The sequence below is a fragment of the Aedes albopictus genome, chromosome 3, assembly GCF_035046485.1.
Source record: "Aedes albopictus strain Foshan chromosome 3, AalbF5, whole genome shotgun sequence".
NCBI lineage: Eukaryota > Metazoa > Arthropoda > Insecta > Diptera > Culicidae > Aedes > Aedes albopictus.
In genome coordinates, this window is record NC_085138.1 from 172,073,716 (window position 1) to 172,092,842 (window position 19,127).

The 19,127-nt window shown below is 36.7% G+C and overlaps 1 protein-coding gene across 7 annotated transcripts in view; it reads left to right on the forward strand.

Moving 5' to 3' along the window:
- The window catches only part of LOC109406152 (hemicentin-1-like), a 184,792-nt gene that overhangs the window by 119,941 nt on the left and 45,724 nt on the right, over window positions 1-19,127 (forward strand). For 6 of the 7 annotated variants that reach the window (XM_062842171.1, XM_029862557.2, XM_062842170.1 and 3 more), the window contains 4 exons: window positions 75-285; window positions 460-717; window positions 16,234-16,331; window positions 16,962-17,026. In XM_062842171.1, coding sequence (XP_062698155.1) covers window positions 75-285; window positions 460-717; window positions 16,234-16,331; window positions 16,962-17,026 — 632 coding nt within the window. Of the gene's footprint in view, window positions 1-74; window positions 286-459; window positions 718-16,233; window positions 16,332-16,961; window positions 17,031-19,127 lie in introns of those variants that run through there. The other variant, XM_062842175.1, reaches the window with a different exon arrangement.

The window sequence follows — 19,127 nt, forward strand, 5'->3', positions numbered from 1 at the left end:
GATTTTCCCATCCGGTCGGCCATCACATAATTAAATTACTCATTTCATTTCCCCGTCGACGGACCGGCCGGCAGGTATCCTGGATTCGGAAACGAGATCTACATATCCTAACCGTTGGCATACTGACGTACACCAACGACCAGCGCTTCCAATCGCTCCACACCGAGGGCAGTGACGAGTGGACGTTACGGATAACGTCTCCCCAGGCACGGGACTCTGGCGTCTACGAGTGCCAAGTATCGACTGAGCCGAAAATTAGTCAAGCCTTTCGGTTAAACGTAGTCGGTGAGTAATTAATTTCATGTTCCATTTGCTAAAGTTAATTGCACAAATGGAACCGGCTTCTGCTGCTCCAACGATGTGCCACAAATTCCACATGCTCTAAAATTGATAATCTAGATAAAGTTTAATACTAATTAAAGAGCACTTTGGTTCTTCTATCGTTCTTTTGCTCCACAGTTTCGAAAGCCAAGATCCTAGGGAATGCGGAATTGTTCGTAAAGAGTGGTAGTGACATTAATTTAACCTGCGTCGCCCTGCAGTCGCCCCAGCCGCCTTCCTTCATCTACTGGTACAAGGGCGGCCGAGTGATCAATTATTCGCAGAGGGGTGGCATCAGTGTGCTGACCGAGCAGCAAACTCGAACGAGCCGGTTGGTCATTGCACGTGCATCCCCATCGGATTCCGGAAACTACACTTGCACGCCGAGTAATTCCGGTAAGTACATCAAAGGGTCCGCTAGTGGGCGATAATTGTTAGCTGTATGCTTTGCAAATAGCCATTCCAAGCACAGTGAACACTGAATAGTAATTAGCTGTACCAAGACTAACGAGAGCACTCAAGACCGTCGGACAATTGTGGGAAGATGCGCATATTACAATTTTATATTTTACTCTGCAAGCCGTTAGCGGAATTGAACATTACTAAGGACAAGGTTGCTAGAGTTTGAAAATGGCCGCAAGTTGCGGCCGGCAACAAAAGTTACCTTTAAATGTAGTAAAATTTTCTCTATCAAAAATCTGGAGCATCAGCGAAAACAGCGATTAAAAATGCAACACGTTGCTTAATTACTTGATGTGAACATTGAGTAGCATTTTATAACCGATGTAGATCCTGGATCTCAAGATTTGTGCTCTAAAAAACGTCACGCTACATACAATTTCAGGAAAGCAATACACAAGTATCACGTACCTTAATTTGTTAAAGCTCTAATTATGACTTAATTCTGAATTAAAAAAAAAGTATAATTCTTCTTTTGTAAACTAAAACGTTTCTGTCACTGTAGAGGATATCTTGATTTCTTTTGATATGTGAGCTAAGAAAGTCCTGGGAACTTCTCCACAGTTCTACATGTCAAAAAAAATACATTACATACACAGTAATACCAAAGTCCAAATTAAGTCGTCGTACTGAAGCTTAGACTGGGTACCAACTCTAGTACTACATTTGGTCCCCGGTACCCAAGTTTGACATTTAGGTTTCTACCTGCTTTTATACTAACTTTGTGACTCAGTAGTCCACAACGAAGTAGTAGCTCATGACAACAAACAAATGTCAACTTGAATTGCTTGACGTCTTGTCGAAGATTATTAAAACGCATTTTTAAATTAAAAAAATAGATGATAACAGAGGAAAACTTGGGACATGGTAATGATTGATCGAATATTTTCTATTTCTCGCGCTATAATAATGCTCCAACTCTGATTTCAATTACATTGTACTGATGATGCCCATTCGTAATGCTGGAGATGTATCGTCCTAAATTCCATATTGCTTAATGCAAGGTTCATTAAAATAGCAGATAGAGCCAGAGCTCCGGACATTTGCTTTTTCAACGGAGTTATAGCGTGCTCCTCACCGCCCTGGGTCCGGACAGGCTCCAGCTTGGCTAGTGTAAAGCACAAAAAGTAGTATTGGAAAGACATTGGTGTTTGCTTGTCCTGATACCGGATCGGTGGGGATATCTCTTAATTCAAACTGCACCAGTGGCCGAATTCCGGTGCACAGTTTCTTCTAAGAGAAAAAAAATTTCTTCCATTGCCCACCAGCAAGAAAATTGCCATCTCTTCAAGAAAAATTGCGCCAGAATTCGCCTACAGGACAGCAATTAGACTATAAGCTTTGATCGATTGGGGGTTGTCTGCGAAGTTTTGCATACCCTTGAGTTATGCTGACAGCAAAGGCGAAAATAGTGGAAACTGGTTCGAATGTAAACTTGAAGCATCATTAGCAGCTAAGATCATCAGGGACATTTCTGCATAATCCATCATCAGTATTTAGGTAATCATTCTGGAAATTGTGTGGTACCCTAAAATAGAAGGAAATATTCATGATAAAACAGATCAAACCACAAAACGCCATATTTTTTCTTGTTTATACTTGCGTAAATAATGGGTTGGTTACTCTTAGCAACAAAAACGGAGTACTAGAAATTAAATTTGCAGCGAGGCCCAAAGTTTTGTTAGGGTGTGAACCATTTCGCTTGTTCGTTTAACTTTTAGTTAAAACTTGACACTTGGATAGTTATTTGCCATCGAAAAGTTAAAAAATAACCACGACGGTGGCCCATTTGAAATTTGACAGCGGAGTAGTTATTTGGAACAAAATACAGTACGCAGCCAAATCATTGCGAACAAAAAATAACTATCGAACTGTCAAGACTAACCCTGCTCGGGAGGAGGGTTATTTTCAAAATAACTATCGAAGTGTCAAATTTTAACTAAAAGTTAAACGAACAAGCGAAACGGTTCACAGCCTTAGTTGAAGGTATTATATATTTTCTCGCTAGTACTTCGCGAGCCACAAAATTTTCAAGTAATGTATGGGAGTTAGAGGTCTTTATTTTGTCTTTGGTAATACCGTATGCGTGATAATGTTTGCACCATCGTTAAATAAAATTCCAGTTTGACTTGTGAAGACAATGTATTGGTTTTATTTGCAGGCATTTAAGCTATAACTCATATCATAGTAGGCTGTGAATAAAAAGTGTTGGTTTTCTTAGTTTAACACTTGCATAATGACTCAGTGGCAACCTAGCTCGTGATTTGTCCACGCGCAAATGTCGAAAAGTATCCGTGGTAGTGTCAAAGTCAAGATTAACAATTTTTGATTTTTTTTATTTTGACATTTTCTTATGGTGTAGACATTGACACACAAACAAAAGTTATAATAACTATTGATTCTGGAATTTGGTACGGATCGATAGTTTTTCGAAAATCGAAAAAAACGGAGGTTGCGTTCGGGCAAATTCAAGACTTTCTTATATGGCGCTACTCGTAGCTCCTGGATGCCATCGGTAATAATGTAAGTTTTTTTTCTATGGTCGAAGGATCATAAAGGCCACCGTAATTTTCCTTTTTGATATGCCATGCCGTTAAGTCACTGATTTCGCGTTTCTTTGCCATTTTTCTCATTGAGCGCATATAATTCACCCAAATCTTATTTTTGGTAGCAACGATAGCTTTCTTAATCCATGTTAACCTTGGACGACCAGTGGACACCTTCGGGAATAGTTGCCCTTGCTTTTTTTCGGCCTAAGACTGTTTTACGGTTCTACTGAACACTCCTGAAATGTCTTTTTTTGACATTTGCGCGTGGACAAGTCCCGACTACCGCTGCTACTTCTTCATGGTGCAAATTTTAAACTTAAGAAATCAGATTTTTTTACCCGCAACCTAGTGTGATATGAGTTAGAGCTTACGTGCATGCAATAAAAACCAAGCCATTGTGTGTACAGGTGATATGGGTACCTTATTTGTACGGCGATGGTGCAAACATTATCACGCATACGGTACAATGTAACAAAAGGACCCCGTTATATCGCCAAACATTTTCCCATGAGTTTTGAAATTTACAGCTTGCTCTCAGTACACTCAAACCTCCATTTAGGTCGAATCCATTAGGTAAAATCTATTTAGTACTGATCGGGATAGATCACCGTGGAATTTTACTAATTTATGTGGATTGGCTCTTTTCGGTGACATAAGAAAAGCAGCATAATTCGTGTTACGCGTTTCGGCTTACTACTCTTCAGCCCTCTTCAGACACAACATGCTGAATGTGACCATCAGCTCGGTCTGTCACAAATAAACTCACAAAGTTTATTAGGGCTGAAGAGTAGTAAGCCGAAACGCGTAACGCGAATTATGCTGCTTTTCTTATGTCTTAACGTTACCTAAATAGAATCTGATTGTGTTCAGAGCAGTTAGAGAGTTTTAGATAGGATAAGGTTGATTTAACTTTTTGAAGCCGGATTTTTTCCAAGCGTCGTTATGGAGTTTTTTCTACGTTTTCTAGTAGTTTTGGTGGTCAATAGTATAAAAACGGCAGAATATTATACAAAATATTTTATTTTTGCTGGATAGCCTAGGTCATCCAAACTAATTTTGAGTTTAGATTCTAAAGTCTATGGGTGTAACGGTAACTTCTTTCATTATACAAAGCTACGATTTATAATCAATCATAACCAGTAAATCTTCTGAAAGGTCAATAGACAGTATCAGATCATTCGGGATATTCTAGGTCATCCAAACTGTTCTTGAGTTTAGATCCTAAAGACTGCGGGTTCAACGGTAACTTCTTTCGTTATACAAAGCTATGATTTGTCCAGTAAGTCTTCTGATTCTGAAAGTTCAATATACAGTATCAGATCAGTCGGGATATTCTAGTCATCCAAACCGTTCTTGAGTTTAGATCCTAATGTGTACGGGTGTAACGATAACTTCTTTCATTAAATTAAATTTACGATTTGTAATCTATCATGTCCTGTCTTCTGAAAATTCAATATACAGTATCAGATCAGTCGGGATATTCTGGGTCATCCAAACTGTTCTTGAGTTTAGATCCTCAAGCCTATGGATGTAACGGTAACTTCTTTCATTATACAAAGCTTCGATTTGTAATCTATTATGTCCAGTAAGTCTTCTGAAAGGTCAATAGAATAGTTATTGATCTGGAATATCTCAAAACTATCTTGAAATGACTCATGATATGCCAGGGAGATTACAGATTACAGTTTAAAGTTTATTGTGAGAATAACTACTGTTGCTATCAAGAGCTGAACTTCTGGATAGTTTGGACGACCCTGAATATCCCAAAGGCTTATAACGGAGCATGTTGATTCATTTATATAGCCTCGAAAATCGTAGAGATTTTGCCAAGATTGCTTTTATAAATGACGTTATATCAAATAGAATATGCTCTCCCACATTATTCGAAAATTTGAATTTCTTGGCTCCCACTCGTTTAATTAGAAATAGATAGTTATTTTTTAATCATTACCACAGAAGACTATGCCAAATATGTGCCATTTAATAGAGTGATGTCTTTCTACAATGCACATAGTGACAGAATTGATAAGACAGTGAGTAGATATATGCTTAAAAACTCATTTTTTTGGGTAAATAGGTTTAGGTGCTAGGTCTAAACAACCATTGCAATATAGTATATTTATAATTGTAACGGTCTACGAATTGATTGACTACAATAAATAAATAACAATATATAGTGGACTTCAGGTTGGTCCAGTCACCGCGATTGATTATAAAACGTTACTCAGTACGCCAGATATAGCTGATGTCAGGAGAGCAGACCTGAAGTTCTGAACTCAAAAATAGTTTGGCTGACCTGGAACATTCCCATAGGGTCTCTAATGGCGGTAAGCTCTACAGCGTATTAGACGCCAATCACGTATTATCTTCGAATTCCTTAAGCACCAAACGGTATTATCCTTGATTTTAATCTGAGATTTACCCTAAGTGCGCCAATTTCGGCGCAATAGATTTATATCTCAGATTGAAAATAACTGGCTGCGTGCCTTTTTTTTTACTTAATCGTATACCTAAGGCTCATGCGCCACCAGGCATTACGGAGCCGAATTCATTTTGGATCTAGTTTACAATTTCATATTTGTGACTTATTAACTAGGTTAGCTTTTTGGAACCGTAAAACTCGCGGTTTGGTCGAGGTTAGGGGGAACAATAATGTTTAACCCTAAAAAGGATACCATCATAGCCTCAGTTTCGTCACCTCGCTGAGTGTGTTCCATCAAAGACGATATCTGAAAGGCGCCTGGGGTCCAATGGACCCCAGGTATCCCTTTTAGGGTTAAGGAAGGGATGGGGTAATAGGGGCATTCCTTGACTTTCAGCAGCGTGGCGTAGCGTAGTTGCTGCTAGTCAAACGTAAAGTGGACAAACAACCTGTAACAACGATATAAACAAACGATTTTCGAAGGGACACGGGGTGAACAAGTGGAACATCAGGACGGGGGTATCAAACGAAGACTCAGCTTGTTTCAAAAAGTCGTATATGTACAAGCTTCATGTAGTCAAGATCAAGCGTCCCCAACACATCCCTACATACATACATACATACATTTATTTGTTCAACATCATTAAGACAAGACATAATCAACAATAGTACGCCACAATACTCGGTTTGTGGCTGCCGCTCTCCATCCTCGGTCGCGCCCAATGCTCGCCAAGTCACGCTCCACCTGGTCCGCCCATCGTGCTCTCTGCGCTCCACGCCTTCTTGTGCCAACCGGATCGTTGCAAACACCAGCTTTGCAGGGTTGTTGTCCGGCATTCTTGCAACATGCCCTGCCCACCGTATCCTTCCGGCTTTGGCCACCTTCTGGATGCTGGGTTAGCCGTAAAGTGCAGCGAGCTCGTGGTTCATCCTTCTCCGCCACACACCGTTCTCCTACACACCGCCAAAGATCGTTCTTAGCACGCGTCGCTCGAAAACTCCGAGTGCTTGTAGGTCCTCCTCGTGCATGGTCCATGTCTCGTGCCCGTAAAGGATCACCGGTCTTATTAGCGTTTTGTACATGGTGCATTTGGTGCGTGGGTGAATCTTTTTCGACCGCAGTTTCTTCTGGAGCCCGTAGTAGGCCCGACTTCCGCTGATGATGCGCCTTCGTATTTCTCGGCTCACGTTGTTGTCAGCCGTCAGTAAGGATCCGAGGTAGATGAATTCCTCCACCACCTCGAAAGTATCCCCGTCTATCATAACATTACTACCCAGACGGATCCGGTCGTGTTCGGTTCCGCCTACCTGCATGTTTTGTTTTTGAGGCATTCACCGGACCTTTGCTGCTTCGCGTTTCAGGCGGGTGTACAGTTCTGCCACCGTTCCAAATGTTCTAGCGATAATGTCCATGTCGTCCGCAAAGCACACAAATTGACCGGATTTTGTGAAAATCGTTCCCCGGCTGTTGAGCCCGGCTCGTCGCATCACACCTTCCAGCGCGATGTTGAAGAGTAGACATGAGAGTCCGTCACCTTGTCGCAGTCCCCGGCGAGATACGAATGAACTGGATAGTTCACCCGAAACCCTTACGCAGTTTTGCACACCGTCCATCGTTGCTTTAATCAGTCTAGTCAGCTTCCCAGGAAAGCCGTTTTCGTCCATGATTCTCCATAGCTCGATACTATCGTATGCCGCTTTGAAGTCGATGAACAGGTGGTGCGTTGGGACCTGATATTCACGGCATTTCTGGAGGATTTGCCGTACGGTAAAGATCTGGTCCGTTGTCGACCGGCCGTCGACTTCCCACGAACTCATTTGTTTTAGGTGAGAGACGACGGAAGATGATCTGGGATAGCACTTTGTAGGCCCAACACATCCCTAATGTATTTCTTTTCTGGTTTCCCTCGGGCCCTGAGGGATGCACATAAATCGGATCTGGCAAAACCGTACTCGGGGCATTCCCATACAACATGGTTGATATCTTGATAGCCTGGACCACAGCTACAGCGATTGCTATCGGTGAGCCCTATTCGATAGAAGTGCGAGCCCAGAGAGTAGTGATTGGACATAAGTCGACACATTATCTTGATAAAATCTCGACCCATATCCAACCCCTTGAACCACGCCGTCTTCGATACCTGTGGGAGAATTGAGTGTAACCACCTGCCCAACTCTCCTGCATCCCATTTTTGTTGCCAACTGACCAAGGCGTGCTGACGAGCAATCGAAAAAAAAAATATTGAAAGTGATATGGCGGTCATAAATATCGCCTTCCATAGCACCCACCTTGGCGAGTGAGTCCGCTTTCTCATTGCCCGGGATCGAGCAATGCGAAGGGACCCAAACCAAGGTGATATTATATGCTTGATTCGATAAAGCACTCCGAGTAGATCGTATTTCACTGAGGGCTGCGTGCTGTTGCATGCCAGAGAAAAATCAACACTTACACCACTGGAATCACATGAAGATACGTCAAAGATAAACAAAACAAAACAACAAGCAGCTGAAATCTGCAGCAAGGTGGGAATTTCTAAAGCTGCAGCATGTTTTCCGGAGATTATTTTATAACTTGTGATGAAAAAATGAGTCGAGTCAAGTACAAGACACTGAAGACGACCTTACAGTTGAGTTCGAAATACGTATCTGTCAAAAGATGCAAATTCTTAGTGGAATTTAAAGGAACAGTACTTAACTTTGTGCTCACAAGCGGTAATTATAAAGTTATTAATGGATCATTTGGCAATTTTTCATGGATCATTTTATAAGAACGGAGCAAACATTTGGCTGCCATTAGCACATATAATACAATAATGTAACATATTCTTGCTTTAAATGCTGATATAATCTTCGAATGAGTGTAATCAGTTTCGTACTTTTTAATTCCGCCCTATTTTGATTATCCTGTGACAGATACGCGTATATCGACTACCACTTGTAATCTTCCCTAGATTACAAGTGGTAGTCGAAATACGCGTATCTTTCAAAGGATAAGCAAAATAGGGCGGAATCAAAAGGTACAAAACTGATTATACTCATTGAAAGAGGGTATTCTGCTTAGAGGGTTCGAAAAGTCGGTACAAGCTGATATAATGCTAGTTTAATGCCAGAAAAGGTGAAATAGAGTGCTGCTAAAATGCTGAATTGATAGCTCAACTACTGCGCTACAAGATTCAGAGTATCCTCCAAGACAGCATGCTGTGATTGCACCAGGAATCAATGATGGGATTCCTCAAACAATTCCTGCTGAAATTTCTACAGAAGGTGGTTCTGAAATCCCACAGATTATTTTGGGAAATTCTCCAAGAAAAAGTTCCAAGGATCCCTCTAGAAATTCTTTTAGAAATAAGTTCAGGCATAAATCTAATATTTTAATAAATATAATATTTTCTCCAGGGGTTGCTATAGAGATTTCTACAGAAATGTCTCCAAAATGATCCAGGAGTTTCTTTAGGGATTCTGATATCACACCCTCCCTCTTCCCATCCCCCGTGGACTGTACTTCATAACATTGGTGGACATTCGAGTTGGCTATCTCAAGTTCAATCTGAGATATTGAATGTTATTTTTAATCTATATGATCAGTGTTGCCAGCAAAAAATTGACATGCGAAAGTACATAGACACAAATGTGTTGAAAAAATGACAATTTGTCCGCTGTGTTCATGCCTAGGAACGTCAGGTTTTGCATATGTTATGATTTTTGTAGTTTTGCTGCTTATGACAACCAAGTTTGTAACATGACATGTTATGTTAATAACTTTTTCCATTACTCAGTATTTTTTGCCAAAATAACATATTTTATTATGCTGTTGCATTTCTTTTCCACTCGGATACCAAATCAAACATGATTGCAAAATAGGTGATTGACCAAAACAATCTCTGCAGGTAACTATAGACATGCTCACCGAGCACAAGGCTAAGAAGCAGGGATCTGTCTCATTTCAGAAGAAGACGAAAATGGATTGAAGTGTTCACTTATAGGAATTGCATTTATTTTACTGTAACTCTATCACGCTCTGACATGTGACATATTTATTCGACGAAACCAAGTTTGTCAATTGAGTTAATGCATTATACCCAATTACATTATTTCAACCACTCCACACTATAACGAGTTACTTCAACTTCTAGTGAGAGCTTTCATTCAGCCATCGAAGCAGAAATGAAAACCGATCCACCTTCACTAGAAACAGCTTAATGCTCCATAAAGCGCATAGAAACTATAGACATTATATCCAACAGCTTGTACATGCTTGACCATGTACGAAATAAATTACGGTTCATTTTGGAATTTTATGCACACATTAAGGGCAATTTACACTAGAGCCAGGGGAATACAAGCGCTGGCTGGTTGCAACTTTCTCCGCACGTGGAACTTCTCGTGACACCGAGTTGAGAACTCACCTCACATACGGCACACTTGGTACGTAAATATACGAAAGTACTCGGACAGTCATTGTTGCGCTGCGAGTCGTCTGAAAAGACCCGTCTGTCCGCGCAGTAGGCAAAAGACCTATCACCCGTTTCCACACGTCGGAAAGACAAACCCGATGAAGCTCAAGGCTACGACTAGCTGAGCTGGGTCACATGCATTCAGCCCAAGCTCACGTTCTCCGGAGGGAAGCATTTCGAATGGTTCACCAAATGGACGCCGATTTATCGCCTCTTTAGTCGCCCGAGAAGTCCGCAGTCTCAGCAGCAGCAGCGAATGCATCACAATCTTCTTACGTTGTTGGCAGTGCGGTGCAGCCGGGCCACATCCGTTCCAAACTGGCACGCCGAAACTGACCGGCAAAAGGCGCATCCAAACACATGTACTTTCTGGGAAACCAAACCGTTTTAAGTAATCTGAGAGTACGTTCCGTACGTGCCGAATTGAGGTGTGGCGAAGGGGAGTTTAGAATTTTCTCTCGAAGTGGGAGCTTTGTGCTAGTAAATAACGAAGTTATGTTACTCGGGGGGTTCTGGACCGATGCGCCAATCGAAAGGATCGAAAAATTGATGCTTGGCACCTGAACACCGAGTTTGGAGAATGTACAAATCACATGGATCCTAATGATATGGTTTGGGTGGTAGACTATTGGAAACATAACTCGCATAAGTGAATGTCGATCCCACAAAGAAATACAGATGCACAGAAACAAAGAAACAAAGAAACAAAGAAACAAAGAAACAAAGAAACAAAGAAACAAAGAAACAAAGAAACAAAGAAACAAAGAAACAAAGAAACAAAGAAACAAAGAAACAAAGAAACAAAGAAACAAAGAAACAAAGAAACAAAGAAACAAAGAAACAAAGAAACAAAGAAACAAAGAAACAAAGAAACAAAGAAACAAAGAAACAAAGAAACAAAGAAACAAAGAAACAAAGAAACAAAGAAACAAAGAAACAAAGAAACAAAGAAACAAAGAAACAAAGAAACAAAGAAACAAAGAAACAAAGAAACAAAGAAACAAAGAAACAAAGAAACAAAGAAACAAAGAAACAAAGAAACAAAGAAACAAAGAAACAAAGAAACAAAGAAACAAAGAAACAAAGAAACAAAGAAACAAAGAAACAAAGAAACAAAGAAACAAAGAAACAAAGAAACAAAGAAACAAAGAAACAAAGAAACAAAGAAACAAAGAAACAAAGAAACAAAGAAACAAAGAAACAAAGAAACAAAGAAACAAAGAAACAAAGAAACAAAGAAACAAAGAAACAAAGAAACAAAGAAACAAAGAAACAAAGAAACAAAGAAACAAAGAAACAAAGAAACAAAGAAACAAAGAAACAAAGAAACAAAGAAACAAAGAAACAAAGAAACAAAGAAACAAAGAAACAAAGAAACAAAGAAACAAAGAAACAAAGAAACAAAGAAACAAAGAAACAAAGAAACAAAGAAACAAAGAAACAAAGAAACAAAGAAACAAAGAAACAAAGAAACAAAGAAACAAAGAAACAAAGAAACAAAGAAACAAAGAAACAAAGAAACAAAGAAACAAAGAAACAAAGAAACAAAGAAACAAAGAAACAAAGAAACAAAGAAACAAAGAAACAAAGAAACAAAGAAACAAAGAAACAAAGAAACAAAGAAACAAAGAAACAAAGAAACAAAGAAACAAAGAAACAAAGAAACAAAGAAACAAAGAAACAAAGAAACAAAGAAACAAAGAAACAAAGAAACAAAGAAACAAAGAAACAAAGAAACAAAGAAACAAAGAAACAAAGAAACAAAGAAACAAAAAAACAAAGAAACAAAGAAACAAAGAAACAAAGAAACAAAGAAACAAAGTAACAAAGAAACAAAGAAACAAAGAAACAAAGAAACAAAGAAACAAAGAAACAAACTAACAAACTAACAAACTAACTAACTAACTAACTAACTAACTAACTAACTAACTAACTAACTAACTAACAAACTAACAAACTAACAAACTAACTAACTAACAAACTAACTAACTAACTAACTAACTAACTAACTAACTAACTAACTGACTAACTAACAAACTAACTAACTAACAAACTAACAAACTAACAAACTAACTAACTAACTAAATAACTAACTAACTAACTAACAAACTAACAAACTAACAAACTAACAAACTAACAAACTAACAAACTAACAAACTAACTAACTAACTAACTAACTAACTAACTAACTAACTAACTAACTAACTAACTAACTAACTAACTAACTAACTAACTAACTAACTAACTAACTAACTAACTAACTAACTAACTAACTAACTAACTAACTAACTAACTAACTAACTAACTAACTAACTAACTAACTAACTAACTAACTAACTAACTAACTAACTAACTAACTAACTAACTAACTAACTAACTAACTAACTAACTAACTAACTAACTAACTAACTAACTAACTAACTAACTAACTAACTAACTAACTAACTAACTAACTAACTAACTAACTAACTAACTAACTAACTAACTAACTAACTAACTAACTAACTAACTAACTAACTAACTAACTAACTAACTAACTAACTAACTAACTAACTAACTAACTAACTAACTAACTAACTAACTAACTAACTAACTAACTAACTAACTAACTAACTAACTAACTAACTAACTAACTAACTAACTAACTAACTAACTAACTAACTAACTAACTAACTAACTAACTAACTAACTAACTAACTAACTAACTAACTAACTAACTAACTAACTAACTAACTAACTAACTAACTAACTAACTAACTAACTAACTAACTAACTAACTAACTAACTAACTAACTAACTAACTAACTAACTAACTAACTAACTAACTAACTAACTAACTAACTAACTAACTAACTAACTAACTAACTAACTAACTAACTAACTAACTAACTAACTAACTAACTAACTAACTAACTAACTAACTAACTAACTAACTAACTAACTAACTAACTAACTAACTAACTAACTAACTAACTAACTAACTAACTAACTAACTAACTAACTAACTAACTAACTAACTAACTAACTAACTAACTAACTAACTAACTAACTAACTAACTAACTAACTAACTAACTAACTAACTAACTAACTAACTAACTAACTAACTAACTAACTAACTAACTAACTAACTAACTAACTAACTAACTAAACTAACTAACTAACTAACTAACTAACTAACTAACTAACTAACTAACTAACTAACTAACTAACTAACTAACTAAACTAACTAACTAACTAACTAACTAACAAACTAACTAACTAACTAACTAACTAACTAACTAACTAACTAACTAACTAACTAACTAACTAACTAACTAACTAACTAACTAACTAACTAACTAACTAACTAACTAACTAACTAACTAACTAACTAACTAACTAACTAACTAACTAACTAACTAACTAACTAACTAACTAACTAACTAACTAACTAACTAACTAACTAACTAACTAACTAACTAACTAACTAACTAACTAACTAACTAACTAACTAACTAACTAACTAACTAACTAACTAACTAACTAACTAACTAACTAACTAACTAACTAACTAACTAACTAACTAACTAACTAACTAACTAACTAACTAACTAACTAACTAACTAACTAACTAACTAACTAACTAACTAACTAACTAACTAACTAACTAACTAACTAACTAACTAACTAACTAACTAACTAACTAACTAACTAACTAACTAACTAACTAACTAACTAACTAACTAACTAACTAACTAACTAACTAACTAACTAACTAACTAACTAACTAACTAACTAACTAACTAACTAACTAACTAACTAACTAACTAACTAACTAACTAACTAACTAACTAACTAACTAACTAACTAACTAACTAACTAACTAACTAACTAACTAACTAACTAACTAACTAACTAACTAACTAACTAACTAACTAACTAACTAACTAACTAACTAACTAACTAACTAACTAACTAACTAACTAACTAACTAACTAACTAACTAACTAACTAACTAACTAACTAACTAACTAACTAACTAACTAACTAACTAACTAACTAACTAACTAACTAACTAACTAACTAACTAACTAACTAACTAACTAACTAACTAACTAACTAACTAACTAACTAACTAACTAACTAACTAACTAACTAACTAACTAACTAACTAACTAACTAACTAACTAACTAACTAACTAACTAACTAACTAACTAACTAACTAACTAACTAACTAACTAACTAACTAACTAACTAACTAACTAACTAACTAACTAACTAACTAACTAACTAACTAACTAACTAACTAACTAACTAACTAACTAACTAACTAACTAACTAACTAACTAACTAACTAACTAACTAACTAACTAACTAACTAACTAACTAACTAACTAACTAACTAACTAACTAACTAACTAACTAACTAACTAACTAACTAACTAACTAACTAACTAACTAACTAACTAACTAACTAACTAACTAACTAACTAACTAACTAACTAACTAACTAACTAACTAACTAACTAACTAACTAACTAACTAACTAACTAACTAACTAACTAACTAACTAACTAACTAACTAACTAACTAACTAACTAACTAACTAACTAACTAACTAACTAACTAACTAACTAACTAACTAACTAACTAACTAACTAACTAACTAACTAACTAACTAACTAACTAACTAACTAACTAACTAACTAACTAACTAACTAACTAACTAACTAACTAACTAACTAACTAACTAACTAACTAACTAACTAACTAACTAACTAACTAACTAACTAACTAACTAACTAACTAACTAACTAACTAACTAACTAACTAACTAACTAACTAACTAACTAACTAACTAACTAACTAACTAACTAACTAACTAACTAACTAACTAACTAACTAACTAACTAACTAACTAACTAACTAACTAACTAACTAACTAACTAACTAACTAACTAACTAACTAACTAACTAACTAACTAACTAACTAACTAACTAACTAACTAACTAACTAACTAACTAACTAACTAACTAACTAACTAACTAACTAACTAACTAACTAACTAACTAACTAACTAACTAACTAACTAACTAACTAACTAACTAACTAACTAACTAACTAACTAACTAACTAACTAACTAACTAACTAACTAACTAACAAACTAACTAACTAACTAACTAACTAACTAACTAACTAACTAACTAACTAACTAACTAACTAACTAACTAACTAACTAACTAACTAACTAACTAACTAACTAACTAACTAACTAACTAACTAACTAACTAACTAACTAACTAACTAACTAACTAACTAACTAACTAACTAACTAACTAACTAACTAACTAACTAACTAACTAACTAACTAACTAACTAACTAACTAACTAACTAACAAACAAACAAACAAACTAACTAACTAACTAACTAACTAACTAACTAACTAACTAACTAACTAACTAACTAACTAACTAACTAACTAACTAACTAACTAACTAACTAACTAACTAACTAACTAACTAACTAACTAACTAACTAACTAACTAACTAACTAACTAACTAACTAACTAACTAACTAACTAACTAACTAACTAACTAACTAACTAACTAACTAACTAACTAACTAACTAACTAACTAACTAACTAACTAACTAACTAACTAACTAACTAACTAACTAACTAACTAACTAACTAACTAACTAACTAACTAACTAACTAACTAACTAACTAACTAACTAACTAACTAACTAACTAACTAACTAACTAACTAACTAACTAACTAACTAACTAACTAACTAACTAACTAACTAACTAACTTACTAACTAACTAACTAACTAACTAACTAACTAACTAACTAACTAACTAACTTACTAACTGATTGTAGAAAAAGTTTTTAACTATTGCTTTTGTTATTATTTCTCTACATGTTTGAATTTGCAAATATAATTGTTAAAATAATTGTTAAATTCCTGTCAAATTAACTTTGTAACTGTATCTTTTCAGTAGTGGATTTTAAATCAATGATCCTTTCAACTCTTTACAGACTCCGCCAGCGTTGTGGTGCACGTCATCAAGGGAGAACATCCAGCTGCAATGCAGCATGGAGTTAATCACGCAAAAAGGGTGCATAAATCAGAACAGGTAAGCATTTTTCCGGAAAAATGTTGTTCATGACAGAGAATCCCCGATAGCCAAAGACCAGACTATTGACGCACCATTAAACTCTTCATGACTAGGGCCGAATAAAAAGAAAATGTTCATTACATTTTAAAACATGTTTCATTGATTCTATGTATTGGATTAGGAAGGTTACTCGGACACAAGTTCATTTAAGTACGTTTCAACAAACAAATTGAACAGAAATGACTGAGCCTGAAACTGAACCCACGACTGCCGTCGCACAAAGCAAACAGCAAAGGCTCTAAACCACCGAACCCCACAAGACTTGAACCGTGACCGCAAGTTGATGGAGTTAGTTCCAACCCACCGGTTTCCAATCAATTCACTCGACCTACGCCATAATCGACGGTCAGTGCCCGTCCCTCCACCTGACACCAATAAACCATTTATCTCGTTAAACTTCCAACCCGGCATGGGTACAGTAATTCACTAATCGTGTTTCTCTCCGTGTTCCCCACCTGCATCTGTTCTCCGGCAATGGTTCAATCTGCTGGATCTGGCTTCTGATGTCGATACCGGTCGTGTTCTGGTGGATCCTCCACTCACACACACGGCTTGCTGGATGGATGGATGTTCCACGTGGCGCCACAGATCATCGTAGTGCTCGCTTTGGCGTTGCTCTGCATCCAGCTGCTGGACAGTAGGTTTCCCAACAGGTAAGTCGCTTCAGATTGATTAATTTATATTGGTTTGCGTAATCGTTGAGCAATAATCCTGGTTCTATTGATACGTGCTGGTAAGGCCCCCGCTATTCATTGTAAAGCTGTCTTACAGGCAGGTAGAAACTGATGTTATTGATGTATCAGTAGTACTTTCGTTTCCCAGTAGAATTAAATGAAGAACATGAAATGCTTGCGTGAAAGGTACATTATCAACCGATTACAGTATTAGTTACAGCAGTTACTTATGGTTATCTTATGATTGGGAAACTTTCGCACCTTCCAGATTTAGACAATTACCCGCTGCAGGTTGTTGGCCATACCAGTTCCAGACCGAAAATTAATAAGTAAACTATACATGTAGAAATTACTCCAAAATATCCTTGAAGCAATTTGGTCGTAAAACTTTGTTTTTAATCCTTCCAAAATTCACAAGCTTTACTCACAACATGCAAAAATTTGTTTTACCTTCGCTTCGTCGTGCATTAGGTCGTAACAACAAACCCTGAAACCATAAAACCAAACTACAACAACATAGAAAACAAATGATTTCAAAAAACACTCACTACGTGGCGCTAGTGTTCTTAGGAGTTTCTAGTTGAGGCGTCGTATATCTCGCATTCTAAACCACTAATAACTATTACTGTTTTCGGTGTAGATGCTCAGAAGACTAAGCGCTTTTACATAGAAAACAATTCAGTTGAAGCATCACTCACTACAAGGCACCAGTGTTCTTAGGAGCTAGTAGTTTATTCCAAAAGTGATACATTTATCTCGCGTTCTGGAGGAATAATGTTTCCGGCAAAGTTGCTAAGATGAATAAAAGATTTCTTATAGAAACAATTTAGTTCAAGATTCACCCACTACGTGGCGTTAGTGTTGCAATGAGATGATTTTCTGATCTAAGCGTCGTAAATCTCTTGTACTGGACTGCTTTGAAGAGTACTGTCTCTAGCTGAAAAAAAAGGTTTTATCTAGAAAACCAGCTACCAGTTCAATCCAAATGTCGTAAATCTCGCATTGTAGACCACTTGGAAAAAATGCTCAGAATAATTGAAGTTGTCTTATAGAAAGTAATTTAGTTGGAAATTCGCTTGCTAAGCGTTGCTAGTGCTGCATGAGCTTCCAGTTGATCTAAGCGTCGTATATCTCGCGTTCAAAACCACTTCGAAGCGTACTCTCTTTGACAAAATTATTCAGAAGACTAAGTAGTTAAATTTAATTAAATAAAAAAAAACAAATTAATAATTGGGTTGCATTGGCTTTTCTCGGTGACAGGTTCTGCGATGACAGGTTGGAATTCTTCCAGGTGTTTCTCGGATATTCCACCTGGAGTACCTCAGGAATTCTTTCAGTTCCTCGGGAATTCTTTCAGCAGTTTGCTAATTTTATTTTTCAGGAGAGCCTCTGAAATTTCTACCGGAGTTTCTCGGGAATTCATCCTGGAGTTCTTCGGGAATTATGTGTTCCTCGAGATTTCATTTAGGAGTTCCTCGGGAATTCTACCATGAGTTCCTCAAGAAATACTTTCTCGGAAATTCCTCCAGTATTTTCTCGGGAATTCATCCTGGAGTTCCAAGCAAGGGAATTTCTCTAGGAGTTTCTCGGGAATTTCTTCAGAATTTCCTCGAGAATTATTTTAGGAGTTCCTCGGCAGTTCCTCGAATTTTTTTTCCAGGCGTTCCTCGGGAATTCCTCCAGAAGTTCCTAGAGAATAAGTATATACCTCTAAGAATTCCTCGAGATTTTTTGTGGAGGAATTCACTCTGGAGTTCAAAGGGAAATTCTCCGGGAGTTCCTCAGGAATTCCTTCAGAAATTCCTCGAGAATTCTTTTAGGAGTTCATCGGGAATTCCTCCAGAAGTTCCTCGGTAATTCCATCAGAAGTTCCTCAAAAATTCATCCAGGAGTTCCTCGAGAAATTCCACATAAATTTCTCCAGCGATTTCTCGGGAATCCTTCCAGGAGTACCCAGAAAATTCCTTCATGTGTTCCTCGGGAATTTCTCCTGGAGTTTTTTGGGATTCCTCCAGGTGTTACTCGGAAGTTCTTCCAGAGTTCACAGGGAATTTCTCCACGAGTTCCTCGTGAATTCCTC